This window comes from Rhinatrema bivittatum, chromosome 5, assembly GCF_901001135.1.
Source record: "Rhinatrema bivittatum chromosome 5, aRhiBiv1.1, whole genome shotgun sequence".
Lineage (NCBI taxonomy): Eukaryota > Metazoa > Chordata > Amphibia > Gymnophiona > Rhinatrematidae > Rhinatrema > Rhinatrema bivittatum.
The window spans coordinates 248,028,178-248,051,349 of NC_042619.1; the positions used below are offsets into that span (position 1 = coordinate 248,028,178).

The 23,172-nt window shown below is 45.8% G+C and overlaps 1 protein-coding gene across 2 annotated transcripts in view; it reads left to right on the forward strand.

The window, feature by feature from the left end:
• PLAT (plasminogen activator, tissue type) overlaps positions 1–20,880 on the forward strand; it is a 34,801-nt gene extending 13,921 nt beyond the window's left edge. For both annotated transcript variants that reach the window (XM_029603710.1, XM_029603711.1), the window contains exons 4-14: positions 894–1,025; positions 7,373–7,483; positions 8,283–8,457; positions 8,708–8,799; positions 8,916–9,090; positions 12,448–12,533; positions 12,902–13,097; positions 13,500–13,636; positions 14,533–14,673; positions 16,675–16,823; positions 19,203–20,880. In XM_029603710.1, coding sequence (XP_029459570.1) covers positions 894–1,025; positions 7,373–7,483; positions 8,283–8,457; positions 8,708–8,799; positions 8,916–9,090; positions 12,448–12,533; positions 12,902–13,097; positions 13,500–13,636; positions 14,533–14,673; positions 16,675–16,823; positions 19,203–19,361 — 1,553 coding nt within the window. In that variant the 3' untranslated portion in view covers positions 19,362–20,880. The remainder of the gene's footprint in view (positions 1–893; positions 1,026–7,372; positions 7,484–8,282; positions 8,458–8,707; positions 8,800–8,915; positions 9,091–12,447; positions 12,534–12,901; positions 13,098–13,499; positions 13,637–14,532; positions 14,674–16,674; positions 16,824–19,202) is intronic.
• Positions 20,881–23,172: the final 2,292 nt, after the last annotated feature.

The following is a 23,172-nucleotide window of genomic DNA, read 5'->3' on the forward strand; positions in this document are numbered from 1 at the left end:
AAGAAGCTGAGAGATCAAGGTTCCACAGGAAGAATCTGATCAGGAAGGGGTGTACCTGGTCATGGATGGCTGGAGGGGTCCGGCAAAAACTTTTCTGTTCCACAAATCCGCGAAGAAGTTGATGGTCAGGGAGCCACTGTTGGAAACAGGATGCTGGGCTTCATGAAGCCTTGGTCTGACCCAATATGGCATGTTCTTATGGCCTCACCCTGTTTAGGGAAACTTAGGTACATCCCAGGAGTCTGGACTGTTCTGGGTATGAACAAGAAAGAAAATGCTAATTTTTGTTCTTGGAATACCTCAGATCAGCCCAGAGTCCCACCCTATTGGGAGAATCCGCTCGTACTGTCAGTCTATATATGCTGAAGAATTGTTCAGATTTCAAGTATGTTCTTCTTTTACTATTGTTGGGAAGGATTTTCCATTTCAAGATTCCACCTTCCTCCTGAGAGTTAAGGGAGTTTGGTTGTTTAAATTAGTGTTGTTATGGTATTTATCTTGGCATGGGTACAGGTTAATAATGAGGGACTGCAGGTGGCACACTACGTATATGGCAGTGTCAATTAACTTTCTCTGTTTCCATCTGCTGGCAGGGTTGCAAAACCCAGGAATCTGGTCCATGGTATTCCAGGAATGAAAATCAGCAGATAAGAACCAATATCCTTTATAGTAGGTGTGGAAGTGGAGGGAATATGCAGGACCTGAACTATTCATGGCAAAGAAGAGACAAGCAAAGGAAAATCCTGATCAAATAGCAGAAGGGGACTATTCAGGATCTAGGCTTTATAGTAGAAGGGAACTAGGTAAGGCAGCTTCTTAGTAGATGGAGGAATAGACAGGGCCTGGCTTCATGGCTTCTGTTTGAAAATATGTGTCTTCCTGTTTGTTTACAGTTTCCTGTAGAGAAGACTCTTCCTCTCAGATTTACCAGCTAGGGGAGACATGGCTACGTCCTGCTGGACGTCACATGGAATATTGCCGGTGTGAGAATGGCGAGCCACAGTGCCACGCTGTACCTGTCACAGGTGAGTGTTGTGAGAGATCTTATCAGGTAATCTGTGATTAGCAGCAGAATTAATGTTTCACTTAGCCTAGAATACGTTCTGGTATTGTTGTATTAATACAACGAAAGAAATTTGTGGCAAACAATATACACCGTGCAGCGGTTGGAGATCCTCTGCTGTGGATCAGCAGAGCCGCCCGCTGTTCAGTGCAGGAAAATAAAGATAACTCTTTTGAAGCACCTAGCAGATGCTTTATTGAAAGTGTAAATGCAGACCCCAGCGAGAACAGGGTCTTAATAATCTTCACCGCTTTTAAAATTCAGTCCAAGGTGTGCTGAGTGCTGCACGGTTTACCCCTTACAGATGCTTCCTGCAACAGGAATTGGAGCTCAGCACTGGATACAACTCTGACTCTGATGTCAAGAGTTTCAGTCAACCCATGGTATTCTGTATTGAGACGCCCTAGTCTTTAAGATTTTCAGAAGTCTTGGTCCCCCTGACGCAGCCCTGATGCGAAACATGGCCGTGTTGGGGCACTTGTTTTTATACTGTATTTGATTGTTATTTACAAACATGTACCACTTAGGTGACTGTGTTTACAATTAAAATTTCTCTGTTGTTAAGAGATATTGATCAGTGTATATTGTTTGCCACACATTTTTTTTTCGTTCTATTTTCTCTACTTGTGTGAGCTGTTTACTCCGCCCTGTTTGTGTGCTTTCACCCAGTAATTGTTGTATTAATAACAACACAAGGGGTATATAATATCCCCCAAAAGACAAGTCTAAAAAACCAAATTAAATGGGCATGTAATTATTTTGTTCAGTTTAAATGCAAGCCAATATTTAATGTTGCATAAATAAGTGGTAGCAAACATGGAGCTTCACCATATTTTTCATCATTTGCCATTTTCCAGTTCTTCAGTCTTATATATATAAAGTGACAGAAATTGGGCAATACATGTAATGTATAAATGTTCTATGTTAATTCCGCTGCTAGAATATTGACAGGCAAAAAGAGAAGAGACCACATTACAGGGACACTTGCTGAACTACACTGGCTACCAATTGAACAAAGAATACAATACAAAGCACTAGATGTGAATCGGAACTGAAATCCGAACCGATTCTGGTTCCGATTCACATCTACAGAGATGTGAATCGGAACTGAAATCCGAACCGATTCTGGTTCCGATTCACATCTCTACAAAGCACTATGTATAATTCATAAACTAATCCATGATGAAAAGGCCGACTGGCTTAACACAGCACTGCGCGTACATGTACCACACAGAAACCACAGATCTGCTAATAAGGCTCTACTAACTGTCCCCTCTGTTAAATCAGCACGCCTTACTCAAGTAAGGGAGAGAGCCCTGTCACTGGCTGGACCTGCTCTATGGAACTCTATGCCACTCGAAATAAGACTGCAGAGAAATTTTAAGCTATTTAAAACTACTCTAAAAACCTGGCTTTTTAAACAAGCTTTTTATAAAGACAAAGAGAAGGAGGAAAACGGTTGAAAGATAAGGACGCACCAAATAATCAGTTTTTTTCCTTTAATATCTCCAACTACATATTAACGTTAGATTTGAACCGCGTAACAGTTTCTCAACCGACATATAAGCTTTAATTAACACACAGTTTCTTATTAAAAATGTTACCGTTCTATGTTGGCACATGTATAATTTGTAATCTATACCAATTATAGCTTTTCCTTTTGTGCCTTGTAAACCATTGTGATGGTGATTTAACTTAACGACAGTATAGAAGAGTTTTTAAATAAATAAAATAAATTACAGAAAAAAGTTCCCAAAATGGAAAAAACGCACTAATGTGAAGGTATTAAAAAAAATTGTATTCAAAACTGATCCACATTAAAATAAGTGAGCAATGCCTGCTTTATTTAACTCTAAACAATCAGATATAGTCTAATCATACTAAAACATTAATAAGTTCTGACACATAACACTGGACCACCATCTAATAAAAGTACAAAAATGGGCAGAACAATGTATTGCAAAATACACGTGAACAAATACATGCAGTATCTCAAATTGATAGTCAGATATCAATAACAGTTACTCATTATATATGACTGCACCAGTGATTACATGTCAATACTCCAAATGTTGCTTTCTTAAATTACAAGATATGTATCCACATACTAGCATTCATATGCATGTGTACTGTATATATAAAACCTCCTTGGACTTTTGGAGCCTTAAACAGCTAAAGGGTAGATTTTAAGACCTGTGCGCGCGTGTCCTTGTGTGCGCGCTACCCAGCACGCACACATGGATGTCCGATTTTATAACATGCGCGCGCATGTTATAAAATCTGGCGTCGGCCCAATTTAGGATTGGCTTGGGAGGGAACTTCCCTACCACCTAATCTAACCTTCCAGAGCAGTGGCGTAGCCACGGGTGGGCCTGGGTGGGCAGCTGCCCACCCAATTTAGACCCAGGCCCACCCAACTGACACCAGAACTGCAAGGCTGTCGCGGGATCCCATCCCCGCGACAGTGAAGAGAAGAACCCATGCTTGGCACGCCATCACGGCACACGTGGGGAAGCGGTCCTACAACCATATGGCCGACTGATCTTCCTGTTTGGTGGGGGGGGAGAAGAGCGGAAGCGCCGCGCACAGCTTCCGCTCCCCCCCCCCCAGCAGGAACATCGGTCGGCCGTATGGCTCGAAGATAGCAGGAGAGGCCAGCTGATCTTCCTGCTCTGGGGGGAGGAAGCGGAAACTGTGCGCGGTGCTTCCGCTCTCCTCCCCCCCCCCCCCCAAACAGGAAGATCGGTCGGCCATACGGCCCGAAGATAGCAGGAGGCCAGTGGCAGCAGGAGAGGCCAGCTGATCTTCCTGCTCTGGGGGGAGGAAGCGGAAACTGTGCACAGGCTTGAATGTGTATGTGAGGATGAGAATGGGAGCCTTGTTGTGTGTGTGGGTGAAAATCGGACCCTGGGTGTGTATGGGAGTGAGAATGGAGTCTTGAATGTGTGTGGGTGATAATGGAAGCTTGAATATGTGGGTGAGGTTGGAAGCTTGAATGTGTGTATATATGGGTGAGGATGGAAGCTTGAATGTGTATATATATGGGTGAGAATGGGAGCCTGGGTTTGTGTGTGTGGGTGAGAATGGAAGCTTGAATATGTGGGTAAGAATGGGTGTTTGAAAGTGTGTATGTGTGGGTGAGAATGGGACCTTAAATGTGTGTATGTGTGGGTGAGAATGGGAGAATGGGTTTGTGTGTGTGGATGAGAATGGGTGCCTGGATGTGTGTCTGTGTGTGCATAAGAATATAAGCCTGGGGAGGGGTGAGAAAGTGAGAGCTTGTATGTGTGTCTGCAGAGAATGTGAGCTTGGGGGGGGGGGAGAGCATATGAGAGTGAGAGCCTGAGTGTGTGAGGGAGTCTGTGAGAGAAAGCATTTATGTATATATATGTGTGTGTGTGGAAGGGAAGAAGACAGTAGTAGAAAAGACACTGAAGAGGAATTAGGAAATGAGCGACAAGGGAAAAAATGGGAAAGAGAGACCAGGACCAACTGATTAGAAAAATACAAAGATCAGACAACAAAGGTAAAAAAAAAAAAAATATATATATATATAGAGAGAGAGAGAGAGATGTTAGCAATTTAAATATCTCTCAAAAAACTGCTGTAGCACCACAATTTTAACAACAAGAATTCTGAATCACCTCAAGTGAGAGAAATTTTTTTTGAAATACCAGACCTCATAAACCGGCATAATTAGTAATGCTAAGTTAGCATAAATTGTATTTGCCCACGTTTATAATCATAGGTCACAGCTCTATATATTTTTTTATGCTTCCGTGTTTTTTATGCTTCCGTGAGAATAAAAATTGTCACTTATTGGTGGTAAAGATATAGTAAGTCACATTGACATGAACTTAACTTAAGTGAAGAAACGCCATGTTTTTCAGATGAGGCTAGCATAGAAAAAGCCCGACACTGGATCCGTGTTTCGGCTCGTGCCTTCGTCGGGGGCTGAAATAGATGGTGCTAGGGACGGCATGGGATGGCGGCGTCTGCCGATGTTGCGTTTCTTCCACCCAGCTGGGTGAAAATTGTGATGCTACAGCAGTTTTTTGAGAGATTTATATTTCGCTGTTATCACTGCATGTAATTTTTGTAGAGAGTCTTTTTGGCATATAGCAATTTAAATATGTCATCTTTGGGAATGTGCATTCTTATATTTTTGTATTTTGCTCTTTCTTAAGTATTTCACTGTTCAGACATTTTAGTTTCTCAGGCTTTCTATTTTGGCTTTATCTACATGTTTCTGTTTCTAATTTATAGTCCCTTATTTCTATATTAGGTAAGGGTCGGTCTCAGTTTTGCCTGTTTGTGACAGAAATGAGTATTTCTAGCATATAGTTTCTCTGTAGTAGTAGTCCAGCCTGTTCTGTTATTCCCGTAGGTGATGTATTAATGTTCTAGGGCCTGGTGTAGTATTTGCATTGCTGCTTTTTCATAAGGTTGCTGTTTGAATCCTGAGAGTCAGTGCTGTGATTGTTTGGCAAGGTTCCAGATGCCTCTTTCTTTGCAAGAGTTTGTTACTTCACAAAATAGCAGTGGAGGGTTATTTTTTGCTGAGATTACACCAGAATTTGAATTTTTTTTTTCATGTTACTTGTAATGTGAATTGCCCTAGCTCTGCGCTGCACCTGTTCTGATGATTAATTATATTTTATTGTATTTATGAAGATTTCTGGGTTTCTGCAAAGATGGTTCATGAAAGAATACATTAATTTTTGTTTTATTATATGATTGGATTTGATTGTTTTCTATACTTGAAATAATTGAAGTAAATTATTTTAAAGTTTCATACATGACACATAATGGCTGTTGCAAACTACTTAGAAAGCCATTCTAGGGTGCAGTATATGGCATTATTTATCAGTAAGAAAACAACTAGTAGACCTGCATGCCTTGTGCCCACCCATGTTAACCTTGTGCCCACCCAAAAAATAAATTCTGGCTACGCCACTGTTCCAGAGGCAGGCGTAACTCAACGAAAAAAGGTAGGGGAGGGGGATTTAGTTAGGGAAGGGAGGGAAAGGTGCGGGGGGACAAAAAAAAAGTTCCCTCCGAGGCCGCTTCGATTTCGGAGTGGCCTCGGAGGGAACGGAGGCAGGCTGTGCGGCTCGGCGCGCGCAGGCTGCCGATTTTGCGCAGCCTTGCGCACGCCGACCCCGGATTTTAAAAGATACACGCGTATCTTTTAAAATCCGGCGTAATTTTGTTCACGCCGGTTGCACGAACAAAAGTACGCGCACGCGTACTTTTTTAAAATCTGCCCCATAGGCTTTTGAAAATCCAGCCCTAAGTGTTTTGTTTTTAAATGTGCACATAACACTAACAGTGTTGGTATCACTATATATAAAAAAAATTAAAATTTGAAAAGATTAAAGAACTAGCAAACAGCAAATGATGACAAGAGGTAGATGGCTTCATTTACAAATTATATGGGGAAACTCCATGTATAGTGCCACTTATTGATGCAACAATAAATATTGGATTATGCTTAATAGAGATGTGAATCGTGTGCCAGATCGTCTTAACGATCAGATTCGGCTGAGGGGGGGAAAAATCTGATCGTTAAGATATGTGAATTGGAATCATTTCTTTAAAGATGGCGCCGGCCATCTTTACTCATCAGCCCTATAGTATAATAGGGGCTGATGAGTAAAGATGGCCGGCGCCATCTTTAAAGATGGCGCTGGCCATCCAGTGCTCCTACTATGTGACAGGGGCCGGCCAATGGCACGGATACCCTGTCACATGGTAAGGGCAAAGGGGCATCGGCGCCAGGTAACTTTAAAAGGTTTTGGGGGGGGTCGATTTAAAGGGTCGGGTGGGTTTTTTTTTTTATCGGGCCATCGGCGCCATTTTAATTAGTGGCAGCCAAAATGGCGCCGATGGCCCAAGGGCGGGAGATCGCGCCGGGACACCCCCCCCCCCCCCACTGGACCACCAGGTAACTTAACATTTTGGGGGGGTTCGGGAGGGTGGGGGAGGGTAAGGAATTGGTTTTAAAGGGTCGGGGTGGGTTTAGGGGTTGTTTTGGTGTGCCGGTTTTCCTGCCCTCCCCCAAATAATTCCCGTGCCCTATTTAACGATACAATACAAATGCCCCTGACGATAAATCGGGGGCATTTGTATTTTATCGTGCACTCTAACGATTTAGGACGATTTAAAAATTATCTGACGATAATTTTAATCGTTCAAAAACGATTCACATCCCTAATGCTTAAGCTGAAAGAAAAAGTTACATGCCTATTTAATTTGTCTTTTTGGACTGGCATTGTTGTAACCATTCTAATGCTTTCCGTTTTATAGATTGTACAGAAAAGACCTGTTACAATGGAGGACGCTGCAGACAAGCTCTTTACTTCCCTGATTTTTATTGCCGTTGTCCAAGAGGCTTTATTGGGAAGCGCTGTGAAATAGGTAGGTGTATTCATATGTTTGGAGCTTATACTGAACGTTTTGTACAACCAGTCTGGTGTGGGCAGATTTATTGGGGCACTGCACATGACTGACCTTTGTACCCACAGACTTGTTGAAGCACTGTATGTGGCTATCCCTGGTGCACACAAGGGATTTTTGGGGGAGGGAAGGTTTGGCCCAACAATTTTGTTCTGCTCATTTGGGCATCCATTTTCGTAGGCATTCGTTTTTATCTTTGTCAAATAAAAGGTGTTTCCACCTGAAAAGAGTCGAGTTGTGTAAGCAATGATCATCATATGCCACTAAGGCAGGACAGCTGCTGGTACTGCAACTTTCCGAGTAAATGAGATTTTGACTCCATTTGAATTTCTTGCTTTTAACTGACAGGGTCATTTTTTCAAAACACAATGGGCCGTTATCGCGTGCGTTAGGGCCTTATCGCGTGCGATACTGCCCTAACGCACTTGATAATAACCGCATCGTGATGTTAAAATTAAAATGAGGGAAAGTGGAGGGGTTAGGGGGGAGTTAACAAAATTGTGGGCCCGGTAGCACTGCGGGCGATAATGTTTTACACATTATCGCTGGCAGTGGCACCGGAAATAGCTACACCTTTTGCAGGGGCGCTATGGGGGGGGGGGGGGTGATTGCAGCAGGCAAAGATGCACAGCTGCGATGCGACTGGGAACACACTATCGTCCCCTGCTCCTTTTCTGGCTGTGGCTCTTCATTCCGCTGTATTTATAGTGGAATGGAAAACCTAGGCCTTATTTAGCTTTTTGTCATTTTTTTTTCTCAGACACGTTGGCGACTTGTTACCAGGACTCTGGAGAGACCTACAGAGGAACCTGGAGTGTGGGTGAAAGTGGGGTTACATGTTTAAACTGGAATATGAGGGCCCTGGCCCAGAAAAGGTACAACTCCCGAAGACGAGACGCCGCTCTGCTGGGACTAGGGAACCACAACTACTGCAGGTAAAGCCAGCAGAGGGGTAACCAGGTTTGTGGAAGGAGAGGTTTGGGTTTGAAGCTTCAAGTGCTGCAGATTGATTTGGAGAAACTAAGTGAAGCCTGCAGCATAGAACTGACCATAGGGGAGAGATATCTACTGCATAATAACAGGGTTAATAGATGCTGTGTTGTAATGAGTTTTTGGCCCACTGTACAGCACGGGATCATGAAGCCCAATTTTAGAATTACTTATTCACCATTTTTTTTTTTTCAGAAACCCAGACAAGGACTCAAAGCCCTGGTGCCATGTCTTCAAAGGAAATGAATACACCTGGGAATACTGCAGCACTCCAGCATGCACTAAGGGTATGTCCTCACACAACAGGGAAACACAGGCATCCTTTCAACTCGAAGCAAAAGCCAACATAGGCAGGAGCTGAGGCAATCATCCCAGTTTAATCTGTGGTTTCATCTTTTTCCAGTTCCGACCAATGACTGCTATGATGGGCAGGGTACTGACTACAGAGGTAGTCACGGTGTCACGGCCTCGGGCAGGACCTGTCTACGCTGGGATTCCCAAAGGGTCCGAAATAAATTCTATACAGCCTGGAGACTGAATGCACGACTGCTGGGCCTTGGAAGCCACAACTACTGCCGGTACTGTCTCGAATTCTTCAGACAGGAGTTCCTGATAAGATGAAACCAGTGAGCTTCAGGCAGGGCTCCCCCCTCCCTTCTCAGCATTTACAGACAATCTTCCTCCAGGTAGCCCAGTTGTCAACCTTGCCAATAGTTATTGTGCCGAGCTGTTGAGTAAATGCTGAGTTCACATATTCTGACTCTCAGGACCTCTGGCTGAGCAGAAATACAACAAGTGCAGGAGCTGAAGTCAGCAGAGGATGTAGACACTTGCCAGCTTGCACTGAAGGGATGAGGTCTCTTCAAAGCTTTTATTGCTAAAGATCAATAAAGCTTTACCAATTGCCACTGCTTGAACAAAAGACAGCTCTCACTCTCTTCTGGCAGACCAGTAAAGGAGACTCGCCATACAGTGAACGGATTTAATAACCGAGAACAGGAAAGCATAATGCGTCACTCTGATTCTGTTTGCGAGGAATGGACTCGGTGAATTCAGGCCGGCTCCGACACTGAGCACTATGCACCTGTCATCTTCAATTAAAACATAAAGGAAGCACCTAATAGTAAATAAGAAACTGAGAAAATATTTCCAAGTAAACAAGCAATCCTAAAATATATTTAACACCATTGCAAATAGCAAGACGTAATGCCCAAGAAGTCATTGTGAAGAAGAAACCTTTTATCCTGCGGTATAAGGATGGAGCCAAATGCAGAGAATATATGGAAGACGCTAGATGACCTACTTCTCATGATATATAATTTTGATATTACATAGGAATGACGGGCAGAACTACAAAACTCCGGGAAAAGTCTCCCAGCACTCTTAACAACCACAAAAAAGGGACAGCACAGCAGTGGAGATGGCATTGAACACTGGGAAAATGAGAAGACAATCCTTGTGCGTTATGGAAAAACGTACAGGGCGAAAGAACAAGGAGAAATATTTGAAAAGATATGGGAGCTGTTTGTAGAGTTCACTAGAGAGTTGTTTATAAAAAAAAAAAAAGAAAGCGACATGCACAGGCTTAATAAAAGCAAGATAAATTGTGCAAGAATGCTGAGGGTGTGAAGATTGCCAGGCTACAATTTAAGTAGAAGGATACGCTGTAGCACTGCTTTGTTTGTCACAGGTTATTTTATTATCAGTAGAAAAAGTTCAGCAAAAAGTTTGGGGAAACTAATTCCCCCATCCCCTCAAGCAATCCTGTTTGAGTTCTTAGGATTCCTAGGCCATTCTGCTTACAATCTGCAGATCCTTGCCTGCGTCCTTAGTACATGCACATACATTTTTACATGGGAAGATATGGCACTGAAGAGAGAGATCCCTGAATCTTCTAGGCCCCCCCTTCCTCAGATATCACAAGGAGTCCTTCATTGCAGGAGCCTCTCTGTGACAGCAGGTATTTACTGCAAGCAAGGCAAGACGAGCAGAAGCAGAGATACAGAAAAGCCAGGCAGAGAAACTCAAAAAAGGCGCCGTTCTCCTATCTCCTGCTCTTACATATTTATAGGAACAAATCACAAGTTTACATATTGAAGGCAATTTTACAAAGCCACTTCCCAGGGTAAAGAGGTTGTCAGAAAACTGCCTGCCCTATAAAAGGACGCACAGGGATCAACGGCGAGAAAAGTAAGGCAGGCTCAGAAGTGGGGTTAGGGTGTGACAGCAACAGCCTGCATACTTTTGCACGTAAAATTATCAGTTTTCAAAAGGATGGTATGTGCATCTTTTCTCTCTGAGAACTGGTACAAAGTTTATGGACTTTGCAACTGCCTGCATAGTTTTGAAAATTGTTCCCATTTGTCGCCTCATTCTTCTCACACATGCTAGGCTTGTAGATTAGCTATGCCCGTATCCAGCGACATCACTACATTGATCGGATATTGACTGAAGATTGGTTCAATTACCTCAGCATTATTTAGCCCGTGGTGCCATCTAATGGATGCAAACTTTACACAGATCTGAAAAGGGTATTTCAGCATTTTATTTTTAGACCTTTAGCCTATAACTATTCTATTGCCAACACAGCAGAATTTTTAGTTATTACATTGTGTACATCTGTGTTTGTTCCCAGGCTGACTATGGAAGAAGCCAGTGTCTAGTGGCAGAAATATTTCATCATTCCCTGTAGATTCTCTTTCTGTCTGGCTCTGCTTATAATATTCAAGGCCTGTCAGGGTGTGAACTGCCGGTGGTTATAATCCGGAATGGGGCTGGACCCAGATGGCACTGGCTTGCATCAGAATCTTCAGCCTGGATCTGCCACTTCCCCCTCGGGTTGAGTCTTCAGGTTCTGGTGGCCGGCAGGACTTAGCAGGAGGTGCACTCAGGAACAATTACAAAAGGACACTCACTAAGGCAGGGAAGAGCAGAAAGACAAAAGGGTGTCCACAGAGCAGGCAGAACAGAGAGGGCACCTCAAGATGCAAGACAGGCAGGCAAACAGACAAAATAAGTCAAGCAACAAACAAGAACAGAGAACCAGACTAAATAAAAGAAGGTCTATGCTTGGGTCAAAACGCATAAGGCTAGTGCAAGGACTTAAACAAGAACTAGGAAAGCCACAGACTTGGCCCAGCATGCATAAGGCTGCAACAAGACTTCAATAAGAACTAGGAGTAATGGAAGCCATGACAAGGATCAGAGTTGGCACCATGCTGAGGCACAGTATTCGCAGAGGCAGGCTTTTAAGCTGTGGCAGTGTAGGAACATGGCCGCCACTGAGCAACAGGTAACCTGGCCCACTGAGGGCCTCTACTGGTGGGAGTGAAGCACTACACATGGATCCTCGCAAGGCCAAACCCAAAGTTCTACAGACACATGGAACTTTCCTCTGTTTAACAAAGGTGGGGGTGCACTCTTTTGCGATATCTATACAGGGAAAGAGACAGGCCCAGGAGCCACAGCTTCCATTCATCATCCCTCAGTAACAAAGACCCCAAGTTCTGCAGTTCTTGGACCCCAGTAATGTTCAGCAGTATCTAAGGTTGTATTTTTTTTACAGGCAAATGAAAAAAAAAAAAACCAGGTAGAGCAATGACACATTTTTCTTAATGAAATCCAAATGAAAAGCATCAAAGAAATACGATATTAATAAGCAAGAGATATAAGTACCTGACCAGCCCACTGACTACTGCAAACTAGAATCCTGTATAACTGAAATATTTGCTTAGAAAGGCTGCTTCTTAAGATCTTTTTTTGCCTAATGCAATAAGTAATCATTGTGAAGAAATTTGCATTTGCATAGGGTCCTTCCATGTACATAAATGGACCTTTCTTTTCCCCCAGCAATTTAATAGGTAATATTGATCCAGTTTTTGTAAGCAAAAGTAAAACAAAAGTGTGGGTTTTTTTCTCTCTCTCTCTCTCTCTAGGAATCCTGACAATGACACCCGGCCCTGGTGCCACGTCTTCGAGGGTGACGAAGCGACTTGGGAGTACTGCTCTGTGCCCAAGTGCTGTAAGACTCCTCTTCCCCTTTGTCCTCATCCTTTTCCCCCTCTGTACCATCTGCTTCCCTCCCCCCCCCCCCCCCCCCCCACTGGCTGCCCTTCTTGACTTGAATAAAGTAGTGCCACTGCCATGTTAGTCCACCTGAATTAATGGAAATAAAGGTTAACAAATAAAAGATTTTATATATATATAAAGCTGGTCAAGAAATGTATTGAGTTAGTCCAGTAAAAAGGTATCACCGTATATATTATTTTGGGGGGGGGGGGGTTTGCTAACTTTTATTTCCTCCTTTAAAAGGTACACAGCTGTTTCACAGCTGCTTCCTGAAGCTGGCACTGTTGTCTCTACTCCCATATGTCTCTCTTCCATCTACAGCTACATGTGGCCTGAGACAGCCCAAACAGGCTCTCTACCGTATCCAGGGGGGTTTCCTCACGGACATCAGCTCCCATCCCTGGCAGGCAGCCATTTACATCAAGTATCGTGGCATAGCAGGCGAGCACTTCCAGTGCGGGGGCACTCTGATCAGCCCCTGCTGGGTGCTGTCTGCGGCCCACTGCTTTCAGGAGAGGTGAGAAAACCCCATTTCCAACCAGTGGGCTCAGGGGAGTACAAGGTCAGCTTCACAAAATTCATGCCAGAAATGAAGGGGGGTGCATGATTAGGGGGTTGACAGCCCTTGTTGGAGGGAAGGGAGCTTCTAACTACAGCCGGCGCTGCTTTCCTAATGCATAAGCAAAACTCTGTGCCCAAATAGTACACAGAAATAATATGAGATACACAGCCGGACAGAAATAAGGCAGTTGTGCAGGTGAAAAGGGATCTCCCTATTCTACGGCCTTCTAGGAAAGGTCTGTGCTTCCTGCACCACTCGAGTCAGCTGATAGGCAGGCAAGGATCATTCAGTCCTCTTTCGCCGCAGGCTAGCAGGAAAGAGTCTGAACTGATACCTGTCTTCTCTTACATGGTACAGGTTTGACGTGAATCGGCTGACAGTGGTACTGGGAAGGACCTACCGAGCAAGACCTTCTGAAAACGAGCAACAGTTCAGAGTAGAGAAATACTTTCTGCATAAGGATTTTGATTCAGAAACTTTCAACAATGATATTGGTAAGAGGAGCTTCTACTCCTGCTCCCTTCCCTCCCACTGTCTTTCTCATCCCCTGTCTTTCCACATATCGGTTCTTGCTCCGTCAGTTTGAGCTTCTACTCCTGCTCCCTTCCCTCCCACTGTCTTTCCCATCCCCTGCTTTTCCACGTCGGTTCTTGCTCCGTCAGTTTGAGCTTCTACTCCTGTCCCCTTCCCCTGCACTGTCTTTCTCATCCCCTGCTTTTCCACGTCGGTTCTTGTTCCGTTCAGTTTCAGTTTCTACTCCTGTCCCCTTCCCCTGCACTGTCTTTCTCATCCCCTGCTTTTCCACGTCGGTTCTTGTTCCATTCAGTTTGAGTTTCTACTCCTTTCCCCTTCCCCTCCATAGTCTTTCCCATCCCCTGCTTTTCCTCGTCTGTTCTTGTTCCGTTCAGTTTCTACTCCTGTCCCCTTCCCCTGCACTGTCTTTCCCATCCCCTGCTTTTCCACGTCAGTTCTTGTTCTGTTCAGTTTCAGTTTCTACTCCTGTCCCCTTCCCCTGCACTGTCTTTCCCATCCCCTGCTTTTCCACGTCCGTTCTTGTTCCGTCAGTTTGAGTTTCTACTCCTGTCCCCTTCCCCTGCACTGTCTTTCCCATCCCCTGCTTTTCCACGTCGGTTCTTGTTCCGTTCAGTTTGAGCTTCTACTCCTTTCCACTTCCCCTGCATTGTCTTGCTCATCCCCTGCTTTTCCTCGTCTGTTCTTGTTCTGTTCAGTTTGAGCTTCTACTCCTGTCCCCTTCCCCTGCACTGTCTTTCCCATCCCCTGCTTTTCCACGTCGGTTCTTTTTCAGTTTGAGTTTCTAGTCCTGTCCCCTTCCCCTGCACTGTCTTTCTCATCCCCTGCTTTTCCACATGTCGGTTCTTATTCTGTTCAGTTTTACTGAAGCTGACGTCGGTGTCGGGCCAGTGTGCTGTGGATACAGAGAGCACGCGTACAGCCTGTCTCCCAGAACCAAGCCTGCAGCTCCCAGACTGGACCGAGTGCGAGGTTTCTGGATATGGAAAACACGAGGAATGTAAGTGGCTAATGGCAAGGTCTCTTCTGCCCATCCACAGAAGCGGCTCTTGCTGCAGAGGATTCTAACGGCTTCTCCATCTCCATAAGCAATCCTGTGATAATTCAGCTCTATAGAGAGAAAACGCTCTTTAAACTCTGGCACCTGGATCTGCTGAATTCTCCCCATGTTCCTCTTCTTTTCCCTCTCTCACAGTAGGAGGCCGGGCCCTTGCAGGGGCAACAAAGGGGGGGGGGGTCTTCTTGCATATGTGCACAGAGGTGTATTGTCTACACGTACTCAGAGACCTGTACGTGCACGTACGGGCCCAAGACAAAACTTCCAACACCTTCTAGCGTTCTTTCTGCAGCTCCCCTCATACCCACTTGGTGTAGTTAGAACAACAATGTTTTAAACACAGTATCAACCAGCATATGGGGGAGTGAGGGTAAACAATCATGTTAATGGTAAAACTCTTTGTGGCAGGGATCCTCTGCTACCTGACGTATCCATGTGACTCGCTGCATTTCCTGTGGTAAATGATCTCACTGTGTCGTGTTCCTGCGCACCCCTTCAGCACCACACAGAAAAATGGGCCAACCAAGTGCCATCATTAATTGTAGTCCAAAGCCCCATCCCTAATTAGGGTATTTTCTGCTGGGTGGGGGTCAAGTGAAACAAGAGCAGAGATCAGACAGAAGTAATGCATTGCCGCAGGGGTCAGTCCTGGTTTGGTTCGTTGTTTTCGGAACTTATTTTATTATTTATTTAGAAACTTTTATATACCGGCATTAGTGGGTACATCATACCGGTTCACATAATAACTTAAAGCTTGGAAAATACATTTCAACAAGGAGAATGTAACTGGGCTGGGGGGTAAAATAAATAGGCAGTAGGAAGGATAGATAAAACAAGAAAGTCATAACCAGAGAATACAATTTATAATTTACAATGGTAGTCTCCTTAATATAAGGAGAGGGCAGTCCCCTGGAGGGGGGGGACTACGAGGGGAGATGGAAGAGTTATTCTGGGTAAGCATGGTTGAACAGAAGTGTTTTTAGTTTCTTTTTGAATTTAATTGCACACGGTTCAATGCGCATGTGGTCAGGTACTTGACCTTTTTTCTGCAGAGGGCAGTGGGGGAAAAAATTAAAAAGTCTGAGGAGTGAACAAGAGTTCGGCAGCTAATGAGCGTCAGGCATTTGCGGGTGCAAAAATCCAGGAAACCAGGTACTTAAGAAGGAAGGTGGCGACGTGTGCCAGACAGGAGAGGGAGCTCAAGATGATTAGATCTGGTAACCTAAAGGTTGCTGAAGAGTGCAACAAGGCAGTGGCAAGAGCCAGAGAGAGGAGCGGGCGTGTAGGGAAAGGGATAAGCAGCAGGAAGAAGAAAAGTGGTAGTGAGACCCCCCCCATCTGAAATACTGTGTCCAGTTCTCGAAGCTGGAGGTAGACAAAAAGACAGCGACCAAAATGGTGCAGAGTTTGCACCATAACCTTATAAGGTGAGACTTAAGAACCTAAAGATGTAGAAGAGGAAGATTATAGCAGCACTCAAACATCTCAAAGGTTAAAATCATTTTGAGAGAGGAGTTTCGGTTGTAAGGAAGCTCCTGAACGATGTCATAGTGTGAGGCTGAAAGAGGGTAGATACAGCAGTTAGGAGAGCCTGGGATAAGCACAGAGTTGCAGGAAAGTGAAGGTAAAGGCAGTGATCCCGTAGGATCTGTGGTAATACAAGATGAATAGAAAATGGCAGGCTAGATAGGCCTTCCGATCTGTATCTACTGTCACAGGCCATGCCTCTGGAATAAATTTGGCATATAAATTAATCCTTATACACTATGACTGGAAATGTATCAACCCCCTGATTTTATCAGATTGCTTCTATCCAGTGTCAGATCACAGTCCAGTTAACGCGACCCAGCATGGACTATCCTGCGTGCAAGCAAGATCTTGGATTGCACTCTAAGACCAAATCCTTCCCTGCTTTCTCACCCTCTCGATTTTTCCTCCTTACAGCTTCCTACTTTTTCTCGGAAACACTGAAGGAAGGTCATGTCAGACTGGTTCCCTCTAGCCAATGCACCCCGGCACGGCTCCAAAATAAGACGGTGACAGAAAACATGCTTTGTGCTTTGGACACTCGCAACCTTGACGATGCCTGCAAGGTAAACCGGATTCGGGAAACTTTCTTGACCTGATGGTTTGTACACGTGTTGTCAAAATAATGCATGAAGCTGTTGTAAGAAATGAAACAGGAGAGAAAAATGGATCATAGTAAATCCCTGCCCCTCCCCACTTCTTGCTAAGTCTGGGCAGATCCCGTCCCTTCCTTCTACAGAAGCTAACGTTATACCCAGCAGGAGCAGTGGGAGGCAGAAGCTCTGATATAACCCAGGTTTCTTCAAGCATTTATGCAGATATGCACAGAGCAGAGAGATCCTGCAGCACGTAGGAGACGAGGAATAACACGGTGCACCCAGCTAGGAAACTTTAGCTGCCACTTAGCAGCTGGAATTGCATACTAGGCCAAAAAGGTGTCCTCCCCCATCATAACTGGCTCTTGAGGAACTGGTGGACCTCCCCAACTCCCCATTGAGAGCCAGGAAGACCCCTATCCCCACCCTGCCCCTTCCTTCAAGGGCAGGTGGCTTCCATCCCATCCCCCCCCAACTCCAGGGCTGACTGACCTGCTTCCTGATCCCCTTCTTTAATCTCCTATTTCTGTAGAGACATGGGCTTCCACACAAAGGAGCAATAAAAAAAAAAAGTGTCAGCTGAGAGCATCCGCGCTGCTGTGGACCCCGCTCCTATGTTATAGGTTGTCCCAGGGAAAACAGAAAGAGGAGCTGAGACGGACAGGCCAGTACCTCTTCTCTGCTGAGTACGGCCTGTGCAGGGGAGGAGGTGTGAGCCAGTGGCAAGCAGCCTGGGAATGCTGGGGCAGGGAGAGGGATGAAGGCTGGGGGAAGTGCTGTGAGCCAGTGAGCAGGCAGTCTGGGAAGGCTGGGGAGGAGGTGAGAGAAGAAAGGGGAAAATGCTAGGGAAGAAGCAAGAGAAGAGAGAAGCAAATAATGGGAGACGGCAAGAGAGGAGAGGAGCAAATATGGGGGAGGAGGTGAGGGAGGAGGGGATGAATGCTGGATATGCGATAACTTTTACCCTTCATACTTTATAGCCAATTAGCTAACGGGATGTAAGCACAGGGTGGGAGGTGTAAAATAGTGCATGAACTTTTGAAATCCCACGTACATGTGCTGTTTTGCTCCCCTGGGAACGCCTCCTTGTAAATGAGGCCTGCGTGTTCTTGGTCCAGAAGGGCAGGCTCTGGGCCCTGTCTTGGACCCTTGCACACTGCCAGGCATGTGCCGTACAACGACTTTACTCCTTGCAGAAGCCTCTGTGGCTATGACACCATTTGTAGACAGCAGGACAGGCCAGTCATGTACCGTAGGCATTTACCTGATCCAGAGTGACAGGCCCTCAGCAAAATACTCTCCAGCTTTTACCCCTTGATCTAGAGTGGCAGCATTAAGCCTATCACGGGCCCCTGCTTCCACGCCCTGGCCCTCCTAACAGTCCTTTTAACCCCCCTGCTACCTCTGGCAGTTCCTTGGCTCTCCACTTGTTATCTGCTTTTCCCAAATGACTTTTCTTTCTGCCTAAATTGCATCCTAATTAGCCCCAGCTGTCTCTGCAGCTCCTGATTCTTAAAACGACATTACTAAGCCATCCTCTGTCGTTAATGGCATCACACTCCCCCCCCCCCCCCCCCCCCCCCCCCCCCGTGCATGGACTGTCAACATTTCCGAGAAGGAATGAATGGACCCTCACACCAGGAAATGGCTTTTGAAAATTAACCTCGATGAAGGCAATTTTCATTCACCTCGTGCGGCTTGCACACGTAAGCTTATTTTCAAAGGGAAAGTCCCCGCAGAATTTCCCTTTTGAAAAGGGGGCCCACTGCACTGCAGCACGTGCCCATAATGCGCAGCGATTTCTTAACAAAATTATGCATTCTTTTCCTCCCTGACCTAACCCCATCTGTTACCCCCATGGGCAAAAGCAGACTGTGTTGTGAAATGGTGCACGTGTTTTTACCTGCACTGAGGGGCGGCAGTGTCCCAGAGGCGTGCAACCCTGTGTGTACACACATAAAAAACCTTTGAAAATTGTCCTCTGTATGTACCAAATGCTGTATTTACCAAGTACTTTGGGTTTTTTTCAGGTTGTCATGGGGGGGGGGGGGTGGGCTCATTTTACTGATTGTTTCCTGACCTTACCCACCACTCTGACTCCCTGAAGCCAGTGCACCTGGGCTCTCTCTATGCCCTTCCTCCTTCTAGGGCAAGCCTCACCCCCTCCTCTCCTTCCCTTCTCGGGCTAGGTAGACCCTGCCCCATCATTTCTGTCAGGATGACTAAACTTTCTGAAGTTTGGGACATTGGGTGGCAACGATGGGCTTGTTGTTATGAAGCAGAATGATGGCAATTTTGTAACCCAAACCCAGGACTGATATTCCAACTCTGCTTTGTCGTTTGCTGCAGGGCGACTCTGGGGGCCCGCTGATGTGCCTGCACAATGGAAGGATGCACCTGCTGGGTATCATCAGCTGGGGCATCGGCTGCGGGCAGAAGGACATGCCTGGCGTTTATACTAAAGTGACCCGCTACCTTAGCTGGATTGAAGACATCCTGAAACTGTGAACAAGTGGAAACAAGCCGACCTGCTGCTGTCTGCACAGCCTCCCCCACTCCCAGGGCTCAACATGGATGGGCAAGGACCCCCCCTGAAAAAGTGAACCAGGATGGCAGGGTCCCGTTTCCCCCTCCCCTCTTCGTGTCATAATGAAGGCTCCTTTTATTGTGAGCCCAATCACATGAATACAGAGAAAAGAAAGGCGACGTGCCACGGTCCCCCCTCGACAGAAAGGGGGAGTAAAAGATTCTGGATTCTTGCCGCAGTGAACAAAGGTTTGAGGGCGTGCAGTGCCGGGCCTGACGGGAAAGTCTGATTCTACCCGAGGATCAGCCTTTTCTACAATATAACTTCCATTCCCTCCACCTGGGAGAGACGTACACTGGCAGAGCCGTTGATAGACAGGGCCGGGGGGGGGGGATAGAGACAGTATATCTATATACGATATATATTACCTATGTATAATAAATACACGAAGTGTGTGGTCATCTGTGTACATGCACTCATGGCCGGACATTTCCTCAATGCACTACATAAAATATATACACACTCCTCTCATTTCCTTCCACCTGGCTCTCTCTCTATCCCCTTCCTTGCCTCTTCTTACCCCCTGGTGGTCCTCTCCTCTTGCCTTAGGCAGCTCTTCAGGGTTGCCTTTTCAGCCCACTCCTGAAAAAAAAAAAATCATAATCTCCTCTTCCCCCTTCCTCCCACTCTACAGATCTACACTCCCTCCCTTCTCTCTGCCCTGCCCTTGCCTCCACTCCCTCCCCATATCCACTATGGATTTTTACTCCCTTCGCCCCCACAATGGATATCACTCCCTCTCCCCCTCTCCTTTTTCTTCCCCCCCCCCCCTCCCCCCCCATTCATTCTTACTTACCCGCCTCATCGTTTAGGCCAAGAAAGCTATTGAGCCCAGCAGCGGCCTTAGCAATAGCAGCAGCAGAGGCCAGTCTTTGTGTCGGCCCAGCATGATCCCAGATGGCTGCAGCCACCATGGGGGGGGGAGGGGGAGGGGGGGTCTGTAAGTTTGCTTGTTTTGCAGGCCCCAGGCACAGACTTGCTAATGCAGGTTAGGGAGGTTGGGAAAAGATCAGGGAGGCAGGTGACGGGGCTTGCGAGTACCTCGGAGGCCACCCCAGTCAGCCCTCCCGCCGCTGGCCCTGTCGAGCCATTTTTAGGCTGATGTTGTGCGCCTGCCATGGGGGGGATCTAAAGAACGCACCGGGTGCGTGAGCCCGCTCCAGGTTTGAACTGGGAGCCAGGGAGATTAAAGATGAGGGGAGTGGGCTTGGATCAGCGGGACGTTTTCTTCTCAAGGACAAAACCACTTCCTCACATTCCTTGCTCTGCTGACTTGTTTTTGCTTCGGTAAAACCGTTTGGGAGGCTGTTAACTGTTTTTTTAAATGGTGAATATGTTTTAATTTTCCAAATGTGAGTTGAGAATGTATGACAAAGGTACAGCTCTGTAATGTGTGACTGCGAACAGCCGATGCTTATATAAAACATATTTATAACTATTCGTCTTGGGAATTTTATCTATGCCTATTTTAAAATAAAGTTTTTGGGGTTTTTTTTTTACATAATAAAGACGATGATATATTTTTCTTAATTTCCAGTGTGTGCATTGTAAGTTCTCAGTGTTCTTCTGTTACATGGCACCTTAATCTGTTGTTTGCAATATCTCTAATTTCATGAAGGAATTCAATGAGAGAAAGCTCTTTGCACTTCCTCTAGCAGCACGCTCCTCCCGCCGCTGGCTCTCCATCTCTTTTTTTCTTCCACCCCGGGGAAGGAGAGTGCCTGACTAAAGTTGCTGGAATCTTTTATTACATGCTGTTCAGTTCAAAGTTTAGAAGAAATGCGTGCCTCAGAAGATAAGGTCGCTGGAAGGAGAGGACCCTCTCCCATTCCAGCTGTGCTCAGAACTGACAGTTGTGCCCTTCAGTTACAGTGGCCTGACCTTGAAGAGAGAGGAAATCTACCTTAAAAAAAAGAGCCCAGAAACCAGACTGATTCAGCCTCAGAGAGGACAGAACAGTAGATAGAAGCCAAGGCTCATGGCAGAGAGGGTGCCCCAGAGGGGAGTGCAAGATCGAAGGAGCAGAAAGCATCTAAAGCCTCAAAGTCTAAGCCCTTAAGCTCATGAACCGTTATGGCACAAGATCATCGCTGAGCCACAGAAATGATCGGTGCTGTGCTCAGGGGTTCCTAGCAGAGCTAAAGACATAGCCACAGTAATTATCCAAATTCAAGAATTTTTCTTGCTATAACCTTTTGTGTCGGTGTTTATTAAAATTCATGTACCACCCTCTCCAAACAAAAGAAATGGTGAACAGAAAAACATATACAACAGAGACGTACACAATCAACTTACACAGGATCAAAAAAAAATAAAACAACAACGCAGACATGCTGCCAAGGCCCACATAAACCTGCGTACCCCAGAAATTACACAGCAGGAGGTGGGCTGGACAAATGAACTCCCAGCCCTAAAATGGAAACAAAAAGGCCTTTACCCTTTCCCATAAGGCCAGATAATATACATCCTGCCCGGCCTCCAAGGGTAAACTATTCCATAGAGCTGGGCCAGCAGCTGCCTATGTAAGACAGCTCAGGTGCATTTCTCGAACCCTCGGCAAGCGCTGGGAAGAATAAAAGGTCACACTTTGGTGTCTACCCAGATGAGTAGAGCCCCTTGCCCCTTCATTTCCGCCCCCACCAGAAGCCGGTGTAGCTTACAAGGTAGAGGGGCAGGGCTGGACCTTTTAGCACTGCCAGTCATCACCCGGTGAGGTTTGCAGTTTATGAGTCAGCCTGGTGGGCAGCCCAACATATCTGACTCGTGACATTGCAATTCTTATTTTATTTTTATATTCCACTTTTTGCTGCACTTCAAAGTGCTTACACTCTAAGGGGCCGATGCTATAAAAAACGCGGAAAGCGGGCGCTGAAAAGTCAGCGCTCGCTTTCTTAAACGCGCACTTGGCACCTGCAAGGGGGGGGGTGGGCGCCATGCTGTAAGCAAATTAGGGGGTGGTGCTAGCAAGGAGGCGCTAGGGTCGCTTGCACGCCCCTAGCGCCTCCTTGCTAACACAACCCCGCCATGGCTGATGGCTACGAAAACCAACGCCGGTAAACTCGACATCGGTTTTCATAACCGGCCACCTGCCAGTAATGAAAACGGACACCGAGTTATCCACCCCCTAAAGCAATAGGGGGATTAGCGTCTATTTAAAGTGCGTCTGATGCGGAGTGAATGCGAAAGCGCTCATCACATGCATAAGCATTTGAATGAGGCTATTACTCATTCACTCCGCATTAAAAAAAAAAAGTGTTGGCATCCGTTTTCATTACTGGCAGATGGCTGGTTATTAAAACCGATGCCGAGTTTACCGGGGTCGGTCGAGGTTTATTTTTTTTCTTAAGAAGTACAGAAAAGCAGTTTTTCCTGCTTTTCTGCACTTCTTTTCATGCATTCAGCTATTAACACCTGCTCCAGGCAGGCGTTAATATCTGAGAGCTAAATGTGCGTCTGAGACGCACACTTTTTTTTTTTTAATGCGGAGTGAATGAGTAATAGCCTCATTCACATGCATTTGCATGTGATGAGCACTCTCGCATTCACTCTGCGTCGGACGCGCATTAAATAGGCGCTAATCCCCCTATTATATTAGGGGGTGGATTAGCGCCTATTTAACCCGCATCCTGACTTTTCAGCGCCCGCTTTCCGCATTTTTTTATAGCATCGGCCCCTTAGAGTGTAAGCACTTTGAAGTGCAGCAAAAAGTGGAATATAAAAATAAAATAAGAA